The sequence below is a fragment of the Bison bison genome, unplaced genomic scaffold (assembly GCF_000754665.1).
Source record: "Bison bison bison isolate TAMUID 2011002044 unplaced genomic scaffold, Bison_UMD1.0 scf7180017864197, whole genome shotgun sequence".
Taxonomy (NCBI): domain Eukaryota; kingdom Metazoa; phylum Chordata; class Mammalia; order Artiodactyla; family Bovidae; genus Bison; species Bison bison.
In genome coordinates this window covers 683553-705430 of record NW_011494769.1, presented here as the reverse complement: position 1 = coordinate 705430, position 21878 = coordinate 683553, and the positions used below count along the sequence as shown (strand labels likewise).

Here is a 21878-nt window from a genome sequence, read left to right as displayed (position 1 = left end):
CAGGCCCCAGCTAACCACTCTCCTGATTTTACTGATACTTTGTTTTGCTTTAGCGTATAGTGTTACCACTTAGGTATGTGTCCCTAAACATGTGGTTTCACGTTAACTACTTTTGAACTTTATATAAATGGAATCAGACCATACGCATTGTACTGTCACTTGAATCGTTTGTTCAGCACCCCATTCAAGAACTCAACTAGGTTGATGTGTGTGGCTGTAACTGATCATTTTCAAAACTGTGGCACTTTCCATTCGGTGAGTATATTATTGTATATTTAGCTCTTTTCCTGACAGTGGATACTTCAGCTGTTTTCAACTAGCGGCTGTTACAAACAGTGCTCTGAAGAATATTTTTATACCTGGTGCACAAGTGAAGGAGTTTCTCTAGACTAGAGGCCAGGAGACGAATTTGCTGAATAGTAGGATCTGCAGATATTTATCCTGATTTCCATTGAGCCCGCGCCCTGCGAGAGTTCCTGCTTCTCTGTCTCCTTGTCAGCACTTGTTATCCTCACATAACTTAGCTAATCTGGTAGGTGTGTAATAGCATCTTCTTGTGCATTTTGCTAATTTCTAAGAGATTGAGCCTCTTATGTTACTTTTCTTGACCATTCGTATATAGATGTATCACTTATTTATGCATTTCCCTTCTGAAGGTTCTTTGCCTACCCCTCACTTAAAGGAATATTACCAAGTGGAATTGTGCTTTCCACCTTGTAGGAGTTTACATGCCTAGTCAGGGGACAAGAATATTCAGATCAAAGTAAGATCACCTCTGTGAAAGGGGCTTGACCAAAGCCTTCTGTCACTGGCCCTTCAACATCACTTGTGGAATCCTCCACTTATGCCAAAATGTGGCCAAGGCTCAGTTGTGTGTTACAGACAATTTGTATAAGATTTAAGAGAAAGGCGATATTAGTGTGGATAGAGGAAGGGTGGCTTATTTTTGTTTTATTTATTTTAGGTTCTAAATATAGGACATGAAAAATACCAAGTAGCAGAAAAATGGACAAAGAAGAAAATCAAAATAACTATTTCCATCTTCCGTAGATAAAATCTATTAGCAGTTTACTTTGTAAGCCCAGCATTTGTTTTTTGCTTTTAAGAATCATTTGGACATTTGAGAGAGAGACTGTTTCAAATATACAAAAAAAATTTTTTTTAAGATTGCTACCCTGTTGTGGGAGAGGTGGCATTTGCTCAGGTTTATTCTTCTGAGGGGTCCATGGACAGAGGGTGGCCCCCCTTCCTCATCACCAACTTGGGTGGCCTCTATAGAATAGCTCTGTGTTCCAGAGCTAACAAGAATGACTTAAATGAAGGAAGACATAAGTAGGAATGTTTGCATCAAGGGCAGAGGTTCCTTGGCTGCAAACTAGACTCAAATGGAACCTCTCTGGTAGGATTAATCTTTCTAGATAGGAGCAAAATATTTTAAATGGTTTCTGCCAACACACCTGAATGTAACAGTTCTTTCTTGACTCTAACAATAAGAAGCTATTTGCAGTGGAGCTGGTACAAGCTGCCTAGCAGAAGAAAGAAGTTTCCTCGTGGGCTTAAGGTTTGGATGGTGTAGGGACCATCTCCGAAGGAGAGAGGGATCTGATGCCTGGAGAAGGGGGAAGCTGTACCCCACAGGAATTATGCTGGAATGGAGAAGAGAGGAGAACACGCCATTAGGAAAACCCCTATGTAATTAGCTAGTGGGGATTTCCAGACTGGAAATTTCACAGTTAGGGACTTTGTCCACACTTCCCACCACTGTGACTGCAGTACCTACCCCAATTACTGCTGTAAAGTAGGCACTTGAAGTGAAAGTGAAAGTCACTCAGTCGTGTCTGACCCTTTGTGACCCCATGGTCTATACAGTTCATGGAATTCTCCAGGCTAGAATACTGGAGTGGGTAGCCCTTCCCTTCTCCAGGGGGTCTTCCCAACCCAGGAATCGAATCTAGTTGTCCCGCATTGCAGGTGGATTCTTTACCAGCTGAGCCACAAGGGAAGCCCAAAGAGGGCACTTGATGAAGCTTTATTGCATGTGTTTCCTGGCTCTTAACCATAATTTTGAAGTAGAAAATGCAAAGTAGCTTTTCAGGTGTTTCAGATGAGAACTCACCACAAAGTGAGATCAGAAATCTGGTAGACCTGTGGTGACTCTGAACTTCAATCAAATCTTGAATTCTTCAATGAACAGGACAAAACCCAAAAAGATCATAGGTCCAGACACTCGAAAACTGCCAAGTTTCTTGATGTGCTTGCCTTGATGTTAAGAAAATCTCCTTTTTCATTTTCATTTTCAGATCTTTCCCTAATAACTACTGGGACAAGTTTGTAAAGAGAAAGGTATGTCTTGTCAGGGTGGCAGGGGAATTCCATGACCTCCAAAGAAATGTAAATTTCTTCAAGATCTCCATTAACAAACATGGATAAATTTAATGCTGCTTTTATGATGGTATCACAGGAGAGTAAGTCAACAGAAAGGGTTTTATATGAACTTATGTCATTTTGGGGGCTTAGTTAAACAGCTTAACACAATCACTTTTCTATGTACTAGGTTTTTTCCTCCCTTCCAAAATGATAGCCAGAAAAGCAGCTTTCACTTAATTGTCTTTATTGCTTCTGTTTTATGTGGGGGTTACTCATTCTCCTTTTGCATTTTGATTCATATCAACCCCTTGGAAGAGCCCAGAGTGCGACATAGCTCTGGAGACATCGGGGCTGGAGAAAACACTGATGGTGGTGCATGACCTGAGTGCACCCTGTTCTCTTCTCTGCTTTAGGTGATCAACAAATATGGAGATCTCTATGGAGCAGAACGCATTGCTGAACTCCTGGGTTTGGACAAAAATGCCCTTGACTTTAGCCCAGTGGAAGAGACCAAAGCAGAGGCAGCCTCCCTGGTGTCATGGTACAGAGTTTAGGAGTTAAATCTGAGTCTGGCTGCCTAGACCCTTTGTCTTTCCAGTTGTCCTCCCCGTGCTGGAGGCAAAACTCATAATCCTGTCTTTGTTGTCTCGGGCTCTAGTTTAGCCTGTTTCTTCTAGGTTCTAATATATTGGGGCAGCAGGGAGATACTGCTTTAAAAAAATGTAAAGACAGCCTTCATGCCTGATAGAGCTGAAGGAGAAAGACATTAAAATTTCAAGATGTGTGATTCAGCCACTCTCATTCTCATGGTAACACATACAACTTCATAAAGCTCAGAGCTATATTTATAGATTTATTAAACCCCAAGAGAGAAAAAAAAAACAAAACTTTTTTCCCTTATTAAACACTTAAATCTTGACATTTATAAGCTTTGAAATGACTTGTTCCCCTTTAGGCTAAGTTCCATCGACATGAAGTACCATGTCTGGAAGCTGGGAGTTGTTTTTACTGACAATGTAAGTATGGCATCTGGGAAAGTGAAATCCTGTGCCCCCAAGTCTAGGGATGTCATTAGATGCCACAAAGAAACAAGCTATGGAGGCAGCCCAGGAAGGTGCAGGGAGTTCTCGTGGAAGACAGACAGCCTTAGGGTGTGGGGGGACACTTCTATCTCATGCAATAGTATAAGGCAGAGGGGGGGATCACTTGGCAATTCTTGGGTCAGTTCACAGCCCAAGATGAGAAAAAGTGGGTTTCATGAATGCCTGAAAAGCTGCTCAATTTCTTCCACTCCCCAGTCCTTTCTCTACCTCGCCTGGTACACGACCATGTCAGTCCTGGGCCACTACAACAACTTTTTCTTCGCGGCTCATCTTCTGGATATCGCGATGGGCTTCAAGACTCTGAGGACTATTCTGTCCTCTGTCACTCACAATGGCAAACAGGTACGGGGTTTATACTGGTGCAGAATGGGAGGGACCAAGACACGGATAGGAAAAATCATAACCAATAACAGGTAGTACACTAGTGTATGACAGGAAGATATGTGTTGTAGTGTATAACGCGCCTTTCGTGGTCAAACGCTTGAATGAATAGGGATTGGTTTTGCAAAACTGCAGCCAATTAAAAGGAAGAAGACCTTGATTCAGAGACCTTTAACATTTAGATCAATGTATGTACTTAGAAAAGTCACTAGGTACTTCTGATGGAAGTATGGAAGTGAAGTCGCTCAGTCATGTCCGACTCTTTGTGACCACATGACTATAGCCTACACGCTTCCAATGAAGAACCAATGACAGATATCTGTGAAAGTGAAAGTGTTAGTTGCTCAGTTGTGTCCGACTCTGCAACTCCATGGACTGTAGCCTGACAGGCTCCTCTGTCCATGGAATTCTCCAGGCAAGAATACTGAGTGAGCTGCCATTGCTTTGATCTTCCTGACCCAGGGATTGAACCCAGGTCTCTGGCATTGCAGGCAGATTCTTTACTATCTGAGCACCAGGGAAGCCCCATAGATATTTATCTACACACATATATACAGCTATATGCAGACATACACAGCTATATATACATGTATGTGTGTATGTCTATATATATCTGTATAGTCATTGCTCTATATCCAGTCTCATCAGTATCCAGTCTGTCTACTACAGAACTGTCAGGGTCAATCCCTTCATTAAAATTCGCAAATGGCTCCTCCTGTCAACAAACTCCGTAGCATTTTACTCCTCATTAAGTGCAAATCCACGAATGAGACATGTTCCCTCACATCTCTAAATCTTTCTAGGAGAAAGGAGAAAAGAAGGTGAAGTTAATTACAGCCATTATAGGAAATAGTACGGCAAGTCCTCAAAAAATTAAGTATAGAACTGCCATATTAATCCAGCAGTTCCACTTCTGGGTATATATTTCTCTCTCAAGGAAATGAAATCAGTATCTTGAAGAGATACCTATATTTCCATGCTCATAGCAGCATTATTCCCAACAGCCAAGATATGAAAACAACCTATATCCATCCTGGATAAACAAAATTTGCTCTGGACATAGAGTAGAATATCAGTCAGCTATAAAAAAGAAGCTTTGTCATTTGCAGCAACATAGATGAACCTATAGGGCATTATGCTTAGTGAAATAAACCAGACACAGGAAGACAAATACCATATGGTGTCATTTTATGTGAAATAATAAACAAGGCAAACTTCTAGAACCAGAGAGTAGGGCAGTAGTTGCCAGGGGGTGTTGGGGGAAATGGCAGTATTGGTCAAAAAGTACAAACTTTCAGTTATTAAATAAATTAGCTATTTAGTTATTAAATAAATAAATTGGGGATCTAAAGTAAAGTATGGTGATTACAGTTAAAGCTACTGAATTGTATACTTGAAATTTGCTTAGAAAGTAGCTCTTCAGTGTTTTCAACACACACATACAGGAAATGTGTGCGATGATGGACGTGTTCATTAACTTGAGCATGGTGATCATTTTATAATGTATGCATATATTGTCATCACATTGCACACCTTAAAAAATGAAAATTCCAACCAGAAAAAAAAGTTAAATTAACTTTTAAGTGTTCTAAAATGAAAGGGTGCTAGATCATCAGATATTATGATGGTTTATTTCTTCTAGGCTTCTCGTAGCAGCAACAGTTTCTTGGTTGTTTCTTGGTTGACACTAAAAATAATGGAGGGAAGGTAGAGACAGACATTTGCGGCCACAAAAGCTAAAAGTCTGGGGAGGTGATAACAGAACCGGTCATACAGATGTTTGCTTAGAGCGGTACATTCTTCCTTACAGGATCTGGAGAGAAATAGCACTGTGTATCATTTTTCCATGTGTGTCTTGGGAAGTTTTATCCTATAAAAGTGGCCTCTCCCAAAATGTGATTTATGGAATGCCAGTTCTCCAATATGTTTTGTTTTTTTTTTTATCAAGAGAATTATTTTCTTCCCCTTTACTCAGATATTGAAAGCTCACATTTTGTTGATTTGGCTTAGTGGCATTATACAGCAAAAGCACACCTTAAATGAAAAGTATAAACAATCATTTTTTTTATATGGGCTTGCTGACTAAACTCTGACAAGATGGTTTTTAAAAAATGTGCGTAGCTTGTACCATGTGCCAAGCGTTGCAACAGGCTCACAACCAAAGTAAATGTTATACTCACTTAAGAGAATTGAGACTCAAGAGAGGTTAAGTATTTCACCCAAGAGCATTTTAGCGCTTCTGTCTGTGAAGTCTGCTATTTAAGATATAAAGTTACTAAATTCATTGTTCAAGAAGTCACTGAATACGTCAGTTCTGGTACTTATCTTGCCCGCTTCCTTCTGTGTAGCAACTTGAGGGCAAAGATTTTATCTTGTTGATCTTCACCAAATGCAGCGCAACACCTGTTCCCTGGCGTAGGCCAGATGAGCAGGTCTTCTGTAGTCCTCATTTATGGTGCTTCCTACAAGCCAGGAAACAAACAGGCCCTATGACGCCAGCAAAGGTCCAAGGTAGGTTTCTTCATTATGAAAGATGTCACTCTGAAGTTACTGTAAGAATTTTTATGGTTGAACAAAGCTGTGACAGTTACCCAGTTCATGGTTCGTTATGAAATACTGTGATGTGGGGATAGATACCCACCAGCCCAAGGAATCTGTAGTTTGCATTTTTTACAAATGTTATTGAAGTATAGCTGATTTATAGTGTCATGTTAATTTCTTCTGTACAGCAGTGTGACTCAGTTTTTCTTTTTATTGAAGTATAGTTGATTTACAAATGTGTTAATTTCATGCAGTTTCTTTAGAAGCAGCATTAGAACTTAGTTACCAATGGGGGTAGGGAAGGATAAATTAGAAGTTTGGAATTAACAGATACAACTACATATAAAATATAAACAAGGACTCACTTTATAGCACAGGGAACTATACTCACTATTTTGTAATAACCTATGGGGAGAATACGAAAAAGGATACGTATGGGGGTATGTTTATAACTGAATCATTGTGCTGTACACCTGAAACTAACCAACATTGGGAGTCAACTACAAATAAATAAGCAGCAGCTACATCATGAAGCTTCAGGTCATTGCTCTCTCTGTAAAAAACCAAAGTAACCACCCTTAGAGTGCCGTGGCTCTGCTCATCCTTCAGTCCCACGTGGCTTACACGTGCCCCTGTGCAGCACCCCAGGCGTTCGTCTGCCCAGGCCGTTGTAGCAATGTACAGTAAGTCCCTACATACAGTGTGCCCTGTGTGCCAGCTGCTGTCCACTGTACTTTTCAAGGTGCTGTAAAATTTAAAATGTCTTTATTTTTTCTGTTTGTTACGTATTATTTATGTGAAAAGTATTCTAAACCTGTTACAATACCGTACTATATAGCCAGTTGTGTTAGTTGGGTATCTAGGCTAACTTCGTTGGACTTATAAATACCCTCGTGGAATAGAACTCATTCGTACCTAGGGGGCTTACTGTACTCAAGACTGGAGGCTTAGACAACAGACATTGATTTCCTCTCGGTTCTGGAGGCTGGAAGTCCAAGATCAGGATGTGGGTAGCTTGGTTTCCCTGAGGCCCCTCTCCATGGCCTGCAGGTTTTTCACTTTATTATGCTTCAGTGCATACCTGGTATCTCTCTTGAGTCCTAACCTTCTCTTCTTGTTAAAAAAACCGAGTCAGATTAGAGCAGTGCTCACCCTAAGAGCCTCATTTTAATTTAATCACCCCTTTAAAGGCCCTAAATTGTCTCTTTAAAGGCCCTGTCTCCAAAGGCAGTCACATTCAGAGGTGCTGAGGATTAGGGCTTCAACATATGAATCTCAGGGACCCCATTCAGTGCGTGAGAGCTCATCATTACTCTTCTCCCGACAAGCCTGTTTTTCTTCTCTGGTCTCATCTCTCGGCATCTGGAGTGTCACAGCCACTGTTCGCGTCCCCTCATCATTCCACTTTCCTGTTTTCTGGGAGTCTCCCACCAGCCTTTTAAGGTGAAGACCCACTTCTCTTCTCTCTCTCTCTTTGCTCCCAGTTGGTCCTGACCGTTGGTCTCCTGGCTGTGGTGGTTTATCTCTATACCGTGGTGGCATTCAACTTCTTCCGCAAGTTCTACAACAAAAGTGAAGACGACGACGAGCCCGACATGAAGTGTGATGACATGATGACGGTGAGTTCCCTGTGGGGCCGCCCAGCCTGGCAGGGGCAGAAGGGCTGTGGGCAGAGTGGCAGCGTGGAGACAGAGCATGACAGAGATGAGAACAGAAAACTGATGTCTGGTCCAAAAGCGAGGCGGGCCCTGGGAAGACAGAAGTGCTGGAATATGCCACTTGTCTGGGTCCAGGTGGAAGGAGAAGCACACAGGTAGGCGGGTCATCTATCCACATTTGTGTGTGGTGAAGATGTGAGTTAACCTACGTCTGTATCTCATGGAAGTAAAGTTTGGATTCTTTGCCTTTGAGAGCTGGGAGCAAAGAATCCCATGAACCTGGTGCTCAGTGTATTTCAGCAAGCCAGTGGGCCTTCTTTCAGAACACATGTCATCTGAAAAATGTCACAGCAGTGCGATCAGGTCGGGGCAGCAGGGTCCTTTCAGGGCAGCCTCTGCGGGGCTAGAAGGGCCTAGCTGCAGCAGCATCTCTAGACATTTATAGGGACCAGATTTCAGGAAAAGAATGTGTGTATTAGAGACCAGTGACAGTACACTGCTCCCCTGCCCACACTGTGATCATTTCTCCAGAAAATGGAGGCACTTTTTGGCTAAAACCCTCCATATACCTTCTCAGGGCAAGCACTCCTGACACATCAATACTGCAGTTGCTGAAGCCCCAGCGTGGCCCACCCAGGCTCTGTGCTGCCCCTGGGTTTTGATTTACGAGCCCTAAGATTGCTTCCCACACTTGCATCCCGAACCCATCACAGCCAGTCAGGAGACGGGGCAGCCTGATCTGTGAACCCTACCTGGTGCATGCGTGCAGCTTGGGAGGAGATGCTCTGGGGAGCCCCACGCTCCTAGGTGTGCGGAGAATGCAGGAGGAGGGCAGCCTTTTCCTGGAGGCTGAGACTTTAAGATTAAATGAGATAAAATTCATATCTGGCCTATGCCATCCTCCTCAGAGCCTAAAGTCCTTTTATCTTATACACACCTAGAGTGAATTCTCACGTGTGTGTCCAGTAGTTCAAAACTGTTTTTTAGAAAAGGAGCAAAAAATATCATTTAAAGGCTACATGGAACAGCAATCTTTGCATCTTTATAGACACCTGGGGGTGCAAGCCCAGAGTTAGCGGTATGAATATTATTGTGAAGCGTACCCTTCTCCTGCCTCAGGGCTATCATATTTTTAATTACATGAATGATCAGACCATCTCCATAACAACAAACGAAACTCTGCAGCTTTTACTCAAATTGCCATGATTTTTCTTCTAGTGTTACCTGTTCCACATGTACGTGGGAGTGAGAGCTGGAGGTGGCATTGGTGATGAAATTGAAGACCCTGCTGGGGACCCGTATGAAATGTATCGCATCGTTTTTGACATTACCTTCTTCTTCTTCGTCATTGTCATCCTGCTAGCCATCATCCAAGGTATGCTTACCAGTTATGTTGTATGTACGGGGCTCAGTCTAGTTCTCTTTACCTTTCTGCATCTATCACTTAATTGTTTTATGTAGAGATTTGTGCATTCACTTGTTAATTCAAATAAGACATTTCTAGATATCTACTATATAGAAGGCCAAAGATATACCCAGGCAGTGATACCAGAAACTTGAACATCCTTGCAGAGGACCACCCTCCTTCACTGCCAAATCTGAACTGATCATTTCCATCTTATTCTGCTTCCTAAATATCTCCTGTGGTTAGTATGGGCCCTCATGATTTCTGCCCTGATCATTTACCTCCCAGGCAATCGGGTGGGGAAGGAGCAGAAAGAGGAGCTGTGAGTGTGTGACATGGTTTTTCCTTCTTGGCAGGGAGAGGTACTGGTATGTTAGTAGCTTGTCAGGAATTAGAGAACGATGGTGACAGATTTAGTTTAAGTCATGACAAGTCGAGAGACCTATGAGCCATAGAGGTATTGAGGACCAACAAGCAGTTAACTCTAATAGGTCTTTTAGGAGACAAATCAGGAATGGTATAAGGTAAAAATATTACATAAGGACATATAAAATAAGTATTAATGAATGCAAAAATAAAAAAAATGGGATCCATTAGTGGTGGTGGTTGAAGATGTGGGTGTAGAGATTTCCCAAAAACAAAAGCAAAAAAGCTGAGGATGAACCCCAATTGATACACATCAGTGCCTAAGGGGCTAGAAGAGGAAGAGCCAATAAGGAAGACAGAAAAGGAACAGCCCAGCAAACAGCAGGACAAGGAAGGAAGGATGAGAAGAAAGAGTCAAGGAGGAGTGAGTAGTTAGCATCAAATATTGCAGAGAGGTAGAGTAAGAGGAACCATGAAAAATGATTAACCAGGATGCAGCATCTGAAAACACAAGTGGGTTTTTTTTTTTTTTTCTGATTTTGGTTTAATTGTATCATTCAGCTTCATAATTCCCCTTTTTATTTTTTAAACAAAGTGGCCTCTGCTCTGAACTACTAGACAGGTTATGCAAAGCATTGTTTTCATATTTAAAATTCCAGGTCTTATTATTGATGCTTTTGGGGAGCTGAGAGACCAGCAGGAACAAGTACGAGAGGATATGGAGGTACCTACAGTTCTACTAATCCCAACTCCATTTTTGTATCTCACAGCAAATGGATTTTTTAAACAATAGGTTCTGCTATTCCTCAGCCCTAGGCAAAACTACTACCCAAGTTTGTTTTCCATGCCTGTCCTTTTATCTGTGCCCATCCACCAGCTCTGGGCATTTCTTCTGCTCCACCCTCTGTGCCCTACCCTCCTCCCACCTGCCGCCTCTGTCATGCCCCAGGCTTGGGCGAGAGCAGGTACCCTCCGCTAGCCAGAAGCTAGGTACATGACGCTGTGGAGTAGGTGACTAATAGCCTGAAGCACAAAAGGGAAATATTTTTCAGTATCTCTCAATTCAGAGATCATCACCCTTTTTCCAACTGCCTGTAATGTCACGCCTACTCACGCCTTTTCTGTTATTTTTCTCAGACTAAATGTTTCATCTGTGGGATTGGCAATGACTACTTTGACACAACGCCTCATGGTTTTGAAACACACACCCTGCAAGAGCACAACTTAGCCAACTACCTGTGAGTATCCTTGGTCAGCGGAGGCGACAGGGTTGGGGGGAAGGGCAGTGGGTTAAGTGCAGTTTACGTCTTACGGTTCGCGCTCTGCTAATGTTTCTTCCTCCTTGGTCTCTGGAAAGTAGGCGCAATCAGAAAAGAACTTGCAGGAGTCCCCATGAGCCATATCTTTGCCATATACCCTGCCTCTCCTGTTTTCCTAGATGTGTGCAGACTGTTTCTCCACCTGGCATTAGATCCCATCCCTTCCCAAGGTCTTGTTAGCTCCAGCAGGTTGTCTCTTGGGGATTTTTCCTAGCACCTTATAATATTTTTTAATCCTAAACAAAGAAAAAAGGCTATGGCCCCACTTTTCCTTCTCTTCCAGAAAAAAATGGAAAAGTGTGCCTGTTCACAGTCTCCAATTTCTCTCTCTCCCCCACTCTCCTTAGAACTCACTCACTCTCCCCTGCAGTTGGCCTTCCTCCCGACCAATTCCTATTTGCTCTTGTCAAGGCAGCCCCTGACCTGCACGATGCTGGATTCCAGGGTTAATTTCCAGGCTGGGTTTCTTTAAGATGTGTGTGTTTTCATATTGCTGTATCCCAGCACCTGAGGCCTGGCACCCAGAAGGTAAATAATAAATATCTCATTCGGGCAGAAGGTATTCAGAGTCTACTGTGTGCCACAAACTGCCTAGGAAACTTACAGAATTTGTAGGGAATATACATCTCCTGACAATTCAGATTCTGTAAGTGATCATCATTTTCAAGAAAAGAAACTGCTGGGCTCTGCTAACTGGCCTGGGCTCTCCCCTCTGAGTCTACCCTTTATTGTTTAGAAAACCCTAATCTTTCTTTAGGATAGAATGGGCCTTGCCACTGAGGGAGGTTATTGTCAAAGAGAAGTAATGATGTCTTTTTGCTAAAATGAGTTTAAGACAGAAACACAGGTTTAAAAAAAAAAAATCACTTGGGCATACCTTTCCTCAAACCATGAATGTTCACTGTTGTTTGCATCTTCATGGAGGTGATCAGGATGGATGTACTTCCAGAAAAGGTGAGCCTGTGGCTCATCTCAGGCCCGTGGAGAGAGAACAGTTGGGACTCTTGAAGGTACTTCCCATGGCACTCTGTACATAATAGTGTATTTTCTCTGTGCCCCTCCACTAGCAAGCTTGAGGGGAGAGAACCAGTCTTACTCATGTTTAAAACTTCGCCCCGCCCCTGAAAATTGTGCTTTGTGAATTAAATGTGCTAGGAAAGCAATAATGTCCTATATGACAAGATACTGGTCACGTTTCCTTTCTTAGTCTGATAAAAGGATGGAAAGTAGTTATTGCTTCACCGTGGGCCACAATCTGAGTCTATAAACCTAAGAATATCCTGGGAGAACTCAAAATCTGGGGCTCACGCTCTCCTCACCCTCCCAAGGATGCTATTTATGCTTTCTCTTCCTTTCACCAGCCTCACAGTCATTTTCCTGAAGGGCACAGGCCGAATCCCTCGGATGCCGTCTCTGAGATTGCATAATGTGAGCTGAGAGGCCAGCCCCAGCCTCCCATGATTCTGTGTTCCAGACATACTCAAACCTTAGACACAAGCCTCCTGGTTAGAGCAAGTGAAACTACACTGGCCTACCTCCGTTGTTTGTTAAAAACAACAACAACAACAACAATAAAACTACACTTCTGGAAAAATCAGGGCAACTTCTGAATGAGAGTCACTACTTTTATCAATACTTTTCTGTGACATATCTTTGAGATACATATGATTTCAATTCTGCATTCCTATAAGAGAATAAACTAGCCAACTAAAAATTATATGGTTAGAGTTTTGGCTACCATTTTATTGTTCATATTAGGATTTAAAAAAAAAAAAAAACAGTAAAATGGTAGCTACAAATGCTTCCTCAGAAGTGATCTTAGCTCAAGGTTTGGTGATAGTAAAAAGGACCTCTCTTCAGAGAAAGGCTCATTTTGAGATTTATGTATAGTATTATTAGAAAATAATGGTGTATGTTGTCACGCCATGTTTCCCCAATTCTGAAAGGTACAGTGGTCAGCATGATGCTAACCAAGATGCTTGATCCTCTCTCCAGTTCACTTGAGTAAGTGAACTTTAGTTTTCTAACCAAAGTATCTAATACTGTCTTTCCTTCGGTCGTTAAAGCTTTTTTCCTCGTTCCAGGTTCTTCCTCATGTATTTGATTAACAAAGATGAGACAGAGCACACGGGACAGGTGAGAAATATCCAACAGAATCACACCCCTGTGTTAGGGCTTCCCCTTCCTAAGTCAAAACTCAGTAGAGAAATGACCCCATCCGTCTCTTCTGTGCATTTCCCCACGGCTTCTTGCATGATTATACCATCTCTTTGTAAATTTCAAAGTCAAATTTTAAGGCAACTCCCATCTGTTTCAAAAGGCCCCCTGGTTATCCTTCCCAGCACACACTGGCGTTTGCTAAGCCCTTAGGGTTGCTGCTTCTGAGTCGAATAACTGGAGGTGGGGAGAACGTTAACAGAGAAAAAGACAATGTGAAGCGGAGTGGGCGGTGCAGCAAAGAGCAGGCGCCTCAGAGTAAAACAGTGGCAGAGACAGCACAAGGAAGACAACGACCTCCTATGTGGGTGACTCAGGGACGCAAAGGGGTGGGTGTGACAGAGTGTGCGTCAGAGGGATTCTGTGACTAAGTATGAACAAGAAACAAAGGCAGAGAACAGGAGGAAAAGGTAGGTTACCAAATATTCAAACGTTACTGGCTTTGTAGGAAAACGTCATGGCTCAGACACTTAAAGGCAACTGGCATCCGTATCTAGCCTCAGCTCTCCTGGCCCCGGCCTCAGTGGGCACTCGGCGCGCTCTCATCATACATTCTGCCTCCTCCCAATTACAAATGATGTGGAATCAACTCACTGCTAAATCTTTAAGTATTTTTAGTGGCAATCATTGAGTTGGTTTCACTGGGGGTTTTTTGTTGGGGATGGTGGAGGGGAGGTGGTGGTCAGGAGAAGGGAGAAATGACTTCTTGCTCCCAAAATAGCCTGGGGGTGGGGTGGTGGCTGGGAATAGAGCAAGAAAGAATGTGCCAGTTGGGGCCTCATACTTATCCACATCAGTATTCCCAAAGGGAGACACAGAGATGGAAAATAAATTGTGTTTCAGCTTACTGTGGTTGGTTCTCACTATTTCAGGAATCTTATGTCTGGAAGATGTACCAAGAAAGGTGCTGGGATTTCTTCCCAGCTGGTGACTGCTTCCGGAAACAATACGAAGATCAGCTTGGATAAATGGGAATGAAAGAAGCCTCCACCATATTCTGGATGGTCAATAAAATCCTTGTCTTACAATTCTGCAACACACTGGAAAAGTGACATTTCCTAAAGGCCTCCCGTACAAGGAAGAGTTCATTACACATTTGTGATATTTTGGAATTGACTTGGCTTTTTGTACCTAATGGACTTACACTGTGGGAGATGACCTGTCAAAATGTTAAAAGGATGGCACAGCATCAAGGAAGCTCTAGTGGACAGTCTTCACGTTTTTCAGTTCTAACTAGTATGTTGGGATGACACCACGGAGGGAAGGGCTGGAGATGTAGGGTTTTAGATGCATAATACCTGGAATTTTAAACATGTGAATGCCATGTGACAGTAGCCCACTAGTGATTCATGGTCTGAGCTACAAAAAAAAAAATCATTTTAACTGCAGTCTAATTTTTCCCATGGTACTTGCTAGTGAATGTATCCAGAATCAGCTTGAAAAGCTTTAAGCAGTTAAATAGGAAAAAAAAAAAAAACAAGAAACCACCACTTTGTCGACACTGAAATATCGATTAAGTGCCTTAAAAACCTCTTTAGATATAGCTATGCAAGTTTTTTATGTTTATGTTCAAGATGGACAGTTCCATTAATCAGTTGTGTTGATCTTTTACTTTATGAAACTGCACTTGAAAAGTTATTCATTTTTTTTTTCAGTAACAGCTTACCAATTGCTGTTATTAGAAGTACTGTACTGAAAATTCAAAAAAAAAATCTCAACCTTAAGCCAAATTGAGCAATGCTTTATGGTCCCTTGTAAGTAGTGGAGCTGCTCTATTTAGGTGAATCTCCTTAAGTAACATGAAGTGCCCACTGCAATAAAGTCATACACACCACTCCACGGCTTGGCCTCTTGTAATGAACCACCTTCTGGCTGATTCCCAACCACCCTGTGACTGCAGGGAAAGGGACAGGGGAGTAACAAATAGCACACAGCTCCCCACACAAGAAAGAAAGAAAGAAAATCTACAGACCAGTGTTTATTTTGGCCAAATGCATGCCTGGTTGCTTAGCTCTCTTCTCTTCATCAGCAGCACCTGCTATGCTGTAAACACAGAGAGGAAGAAACTGGAAACAAGGGCCGAAACATCTCTTGCCCTTAAGACATCTATTCAGTTACTAAAGCCAGAGAACAAATGTAGCGAGCCTCTTAAACGTCTACTTCAGATGTTGTTGAACATGGAGGAAGGCGTCTACTGTGCTAAGCGTGATGGCCACATGGGCTTGGGGTCATGCTTGTAAACCAGCTGTTCTAGGACAGCCTTGGGCCTGCGCTCCCTTACAAGGCAACCAAAATTGGCTTCAGGCAGTTTTCATTTTCTTTTCCCTCTCTTTCCTTGTCATTAGGAAATCATGCTGTCCAACCAGTCTTCAAGCTCTTCCTCGGTAACATTTCTGGATATACTTGGTTGCCCCGAGGTCACGTTCTTTTCTTCCAACACAAATGGGTTCGCAGGTTCTAAGAAAATAAACGCAATGTTAACAACTTAATGTTAGTCTCAGAATTGAGGGTTAATGCTTCCCTGGGGTTTGATCCATGCTAGAAATCAGCCAAGTTGTTACTTTGCTCCTGATAAGAGGAAACATTGTCATTGTGCCTACTCCCTAAGAAGATCCAATAATACCTAAACACGTTCATAAATGGGGTAGATTTGCTCTTCTATTTATTTGACTGGTGAATCTCACAGTTCATGAGGTTTTTTTTTTTTTTCTTTTTAAAGACCAATAGCTCTGTTTCCTTTTTACTAAGCAGTGATCCTGGAAAGCCATCAGAGGGTCCTAAGGGCAGTGTATGGACGGGGCAGTCACTAGGCCTCTCCCTGTCAGATGGGCCACCGTCTCACAGAACGGGCATGTGAGGAACTCTCCTCCTTTTTAAACAAAAGCAGAATAGCAAGCGAGAAGCACACAGACTTGGTCCACAGGCCTATTCAGACAGTCGATTAAAAGGTCTGCTGCTGCACAGCTGAGGCCACAAGGCTCTAAATGCCTTTTATAGCATGAGTTCCATTTGTAGCCCCAGGTTTAAGATTGCAATCAGGCAGGTAGCAGCTTTGGAAGGCCAGTATTATCGAGTGAGAACGATGTCAGAAAGGTCAGCTCAGGGGGAAGTGGAGATGTGAGCACAGAAATAGATGTCAGTGAACGAAGCCAGATCGATGGCAGACACCGATGAAGATGTGTGGGGATGTGAAGCTATTCTCAGAAAAACACCAGAATCAAGAAGATGGGTGGGGAATAAAATAAAAACCATACCTGCTGCTGCTTGGACCAGCTCCCCCCTTTTCTCAGATTCCAGGTCCTGAGCTGTCTGGTCTGATAAGATGTCACCTCCCTCTTTCACAGGCGCGTCTAAATTAAGCAGCAGATCTAGCTCTTCTTCCAAATGATCTGCTGCCAACTGCAGCAAGGAAGTGGGGTTCCGAGAACCCTTGGAAGGACCCGATCCTGGGCCGTCTTTACCCGGGTACACGGGGAAGCCAGTGGTGGTGGATGTCATCTCAGAGAGGGACCCCTTTCCTCCAGGCCCCGAGGGCCCCTTTAGCTGCATCCCTAGTCCCTTGCCATCGTTATTTCTCTTTGGTTTCACCTGAGGGAGCTCTAAAGGAAGGGCAGTCTGAAAGAGAAACACAATATCTGAGTTAAAACTGTGAGTCCTGCCCTATTTGCTTAAGCAGGAACTAAAGCAGAGGAAGCCATCAGATTTTGTGGAGTAGGAAATTCAGTTCAGACAGGAAGGTCACGAAGTTTCTCCATCCAGGTTTGTCCCAGCACCCCTTCTAATTAATACGGGTAAATGTGGGACACCTCCCCGCTATGTCCACCTCAGCCTTGTGCTAACCAGATTAGAGCTGAAATCAAAAGGCCCATGCGTTCCCATCACTGGCCTGAGATCAGACAGAGCCACAGGTCTATGTGAATACACACTTACGCCTGTGACGAGGCAGACATCTGTAAAAGGCATGGAGGAGTAATAAGTAAATCAGATCTGCTCATCGTACTAAAATGCACAAATACAGAGGTGAAGGGACACATTCACCAAGAAGAAAAATAATGTTACTAGTGGTCATTCGGAGAAGGCGATGGCACCCCACTCCAGTACTCTTGCCTGGAAAATCCCATGGACGGAGAAGCCTGGTAGGCTGCAGTCCATGGGGTCGCGAAAAGTTGGGACACAACTGAGTGACTTCACTTTCATGCATTGGAGAAGGAAATGGCAACCCACTCCAGTGTTCTTGCCTGGAGAATCCCAGGGATGGGGGAGCCTGGTAGGCTACCGTCTATGGGGTCACAGAGTCGGACACGACTGAAGTGACTTAGGATAGCATAGCATAGCAGTCATTCATGACTAAAAATTGCCAGACACTAAAGAAAACATTCTATCTGATTACATTTGTAAAAACTCCCCATACAGGCAAAACTAACTCTTGTCAGAATAGTGGTTTTAGGAAAGTACTGCCTTGGGTCAGGGCTGGGTGCGGTGGGGGTGGTTCTGGGCGGGGGCAATATTCTGTTTCTTGATCTAGATGGTGATTCCATGGTTATAAAGATTTACATGTGCACTTTTCTACATGTTGGAATTTAAGAGAGTTAGACCCTCCCCTCAGGTGACTGTAATGTAGAAGAAGACTGAGAACCATAGTTCCGGAGGGAAGACTGGGGTGACCAGCCTGGCAGCAGTCAGGTAGGTTCAAAAGGGAGGTTCAGCTGCTCTTGGAGCCACTGTCCCCTTACTGGTACATTTAAGCATCCTGAGCAGATCCAGTCTGCTAATAACTCCTCAGGGCTTTTGAGACAGTACAGCCTCACACATGAACTTGAACACTCACCCAGCACTGTCAGTAGGCAGGGTGAAGCTGGGATGTGGGCCCCGGTTCTAATCTTGTGATCACTCAGATGGTCTGGACTGGCTGTCCAGCATGGTTTTTGTCTGTTCACTCCCCAGGTAAGTAAGGTACAGACACAGTTGAGAATAACTGCTCTGCATAACGGGGGAGGGATGGTATTTTAATTTCAAAGTTCCTGTAATTACTTTATATCTTTCCTCTTCAGGCGTGCCATCCTTCACTTTGGATTTCTCATAACACTTCACCCCGTTTCTCTCCTCAGTCCTGGGGTCCCCATCACCTTCACCCCAATGAGGTCCTGTTAACCATCCCTCATTGTGTGGGACCAAACCAAGCATGTCCAAACTCTAACCATCACTGGACACCCAGAGGAAAAGTGACACTTGCCCTGTCATTAAGACAAGCCCACACATTCCGAAGCCCCAGGTGATTCCAAATGCCAGCCTTTCTACTTCTCAGCCCCGAACTGTCCCCCCAGCCCTGAATCCTACTTGCCCTAAATCTGAGGCAAGTTAAGTGCCACAGAAACAGCAACTGGATGTGTAGCCAGTTCATGGTGATGTTTAAGCTTGGCATCATATTCATCTGTAGAACAAAACTGATCATTTTAGTTGCTTGCATTCTATTTAGTACTGCCCAGGGTTTCACTTAAAAAAAAAAAAAAAAATCCAGTCAAGTCTCAAAGAAATTTCAAAGTTCCTTCTGGTTTAACTGTTGGACGCTTCCTCTCTTATCCCATTCAGTGGCTCCTCTTACCTACCTTACACTGGTTGTAACCCCCAGATTTATATTTCTAGTCCTTAATTCTGAACTATAAATTTCTACATTCAAATTACTATTATTTTCACTTTGAAATCTCAGAACAAACTCATACTCTGTCCAAGCCTCACTGATACTAGCCACCACTGGGTCGCACAAGCTGGAACACCCAGAAGAATTCTCTGCCTGCTCCTGCTCCATCACCAGCATTTCACCAAGTCCTATTAATTTTACTTTAATAGTTCAGTTCTTGGTAAAGTGCAGTTCCCCACCATTGCTGGTCCAGGCTACAGTATTACTCACCTGAACCATGCAAGAGCCACTTAATTTGCCTCTCCTCATCTATTCTACTCTTGCATGGGTGTGCATATGCAGACTTCCCCATACACACACTCACCCCAATCCCACGTCTTCTCTCTATTCTGCCGCCAGAATGTTCTTTGTTATTGTTGTCATTATTACTAGCACTGCTATTACAGATCTGATTGGGTTACCCTTCTTTAAATCTCAACTCAAATGTTCCTATACTTTGGCTCTCAGTTTATCTGTAACTTCTTCAGAAAAGTCATTCCTACATCATACAGGTTCATTATTACAAACTCTCATAGCACATAGTGCTTATCCTTCACAAACTTAGTGCAATTTGATAACTGGATTAATGCCCGTCTTTCCTGACAGATTAAGCTCCATGAGGGCAAGAACCATGTCTGTCTATTCACCACTGTAACCTGAGTGCCTAACACAGAGCCTGACACATAAACATTTTGGGTACAACACAAGCCAGACTCTGTACTTTGACATTTCATTCGATTCCATTACATTTTATCCTTTAAAATGTTCCAAATATATCAATAAAACAGGATAAAAACTTTGAAAAGTATTTCATTCTCCCTCAAAACTACAAAATTCTATCTGATACAAAACCCTCAGCCTGTTGAAAGGAAAAGCTGATTCTGAGACATCCTGCAGGGAGATACTTTTCCGTTTTCTTCTTCTGCCCTAATTTACACCAGCCTCAAGATGTCATCAGGGTTCTTACCTGAACCAATTCAGCAGCAACATTGAGTCGGAGTGAGAGAGGCAATTCTTGAAGGGCTCGAACCAATGACTCACAGTCCACATAAAATGCTGAATTCTACAGAAAAGAGAAATTGATCAATCAAGATGATTACATATGACCTTTCAGAAATAAAAGGGCACAAGACGCTAGTAGTAACTGTAAATAAATCATCCATTACTTTTAGCTGGGAGTGACCCAATCATAAATCATATGGTTCTAATTTCTATCATCTCTGCATGAAGATAAGCAAAACCAAAACCACCTTCTTGAGCCACAGCTCAGGTGGTCAGAGTAGCAGCAGGGTAGCAATCACTCGAATCAAAGACTCTATGGTATGGGAATTCCTCAGTGGTCCAATAGTTAGGACTCTCTGCTTCCACTGGACGGGGGACGGTATGGGTTCGATCCCTGGTCAGGAAACTAAGATCCTACAGGCTGCGCTGCATGGCCAAAGGGGAAAAAAAAAAGACTGCATGGTAATCTGGAAACTGTGGACATTCTTGGAATTACAGAGAAAATTCAAAGCATTTAATGAAACATAACTGGACACCTCCTCCATATTCAGATGGCTGGCCTTTGGGAGAGCAGTGGAGAGCTGTCTCGACAGTGACTTGGGGCTGACGGCACAGCCAGAGGAGTCCATGTGCGTACACTTCTTTTCCAACCAGAAATCAGGGGATGGAAACTTACCCTCCAGCTGGCAGCTCTACGTGTGAGGCCAACACTAAAACTCCCTGGGACTCCATTCCCATTCACAGGCGCAAAGTCCCTTCCAGGCAATGCCTTCACAGATTGACTGTATTTGAGAAGGCATTCCAGATTATCTCATGACCCCTAACAGCTGCTTCTAGGTACCCTGGCCATCCAAGAGAAGGGAAAAACTAAAAGGTGGGTGAAATCACCACATTAAGAGTCAGATACCAGCAACCATCTCATCCACCAAGGACTGTCACAGGTCTAGGTAGAACTGTGCCTTCTGCTGTGATCACGGACTTCAAGTCAGAGAAAACCCAGGGGTCATGGAGTCTCAAATCCACTATAAGGATGTCTTGGGTAGATGCGTTTATGATGACTGGAGGTAGGGAGTCATTCCTGGTATTCTCAAGTAGAGCCCCAGCACTAAATCCAGACCCACTCAAACTCCTGAGCCTCACAACAGAAGTACACAGCAATCGAAAAATGCAATATGGCTTTTCAGCTGCCCTTTTGAAACTTTCTGAAGATGGCTAGCTCTTAGGGGAGCAATGCCGGCAGCAGCAGATGTGGCCCCTTGCCCTAGAAAAAAAAAAAAAAAACCTTACATCTAAAAATAGAGTATTTAGGGAACAGGATGGAGGAAAACAAAGCTCTGGCAGGAGAGCAGGAAATTCAGTACACACACGCCCTGCCTTGGTCCTGCACTCAGCACACCCAAGGCTTCATGAGGGCCAGCACGGCCAGCCTTTGTTTTGAAGTTTGAAGAAAATCTCTCAGACCACTAGAAAAATGTGATCCTGAATGTGTAACACACGAGTAAATCGCCTCATTACAAAACGGAAATCTCACCCTTCCCACTGTATAGACCCCCTGCTCCCTCCACCATGCCTGCCAACTACTCAGAGCTGCCAACCACTCTCAGGTCTCCAGAGGAGGGCCTCTGAGACGTGCTGCGGTCCAGCCACAAGTGCTCAAACTTCCTCCCCACTTTCACATCAGGTGCAACACGCTACGAGGTATGCTGTTAACAAGGAAGTCTGTGAGATGTGAGGAACGGCCAGGCTGTGCCTGTGTGCTGAGTCCTGAATGACGGACCTTTGGCTGCTCCCACCCCCATGTCTCTAATTCCCACCCCCCATCCAAGGCCCAGGGGACAAGGG

At 43.5% G+C, this 21878-nt stretch overlaps 2 protein-coding genes across 2 annotated transcripts in view; one reads left to right on the top strand and one right to left on the bottom strand.

The window, feature by feature from the left end:
* RYR3 (ryanodine receptor 3) overlaps positions 1–14823 on the top strand; it is a 567299-nt gene extending 552476 nt beyond the window's left edge. The window contains exons 95-104 of the mRNA XM_010844173.1: positions 2301–2343; positions 2781–2908; positions 3323–3383; positions 3666–3812; positions 7877–8011; positions 9269–9425; positions 10481–10545; positions 10959–11059; positions 13225–13276; positions 14230–14823. Coding sequence (XP_010842475.1) covers positions 2301–2343; positions 2781–2908; positions 3323–3383; positions 3666–3812; positions 7877–8011; positions 9269–9425; positions 10481–10545; positions 10959–11059; positions 13225–13276; positions 14230–14325 — 985 coding nt within the window. The 3' untranslated portion in view covers positions 14326–14823. The remainder of the gene's footprint in view (positions 1–2300; positions 2344–2780; positions 2909–3322; positions 3384–3665; positions 3813–7876; positions 8012–9268; positions 9426–10480; positions 10546–10958; positions 11060–13224; positions 13277–14229) is intronic.
* A 499-nt stretch (positions 14824–15322) lies between these two features.
* AVEN (apoptosis, caspase activation inhibitor) overlaps positions 15323–21878 on the bottom strand; it is a 191736-nt gene continuing 185180 nt past the window's right edge. Inside the window, exons 8-10 of the mRNA XM_010844208.1 lie at positions 20002–20097; positions 16612–16972; positions 15323–15814 (exon numbers count right to left, since the gene is read on the bottom strand). Coding sequence (XP_010842510.1) covers positions 15699–15814; positions 16612–16972; positions 20002–20097 — 573 coding nt within the window. The 3' untranslated portion in view covers positions 15323–15698. The remainder of the gene's footprint in view (positions 15815–16611; positions 16973–20001; positions 20098–21878) is intronic.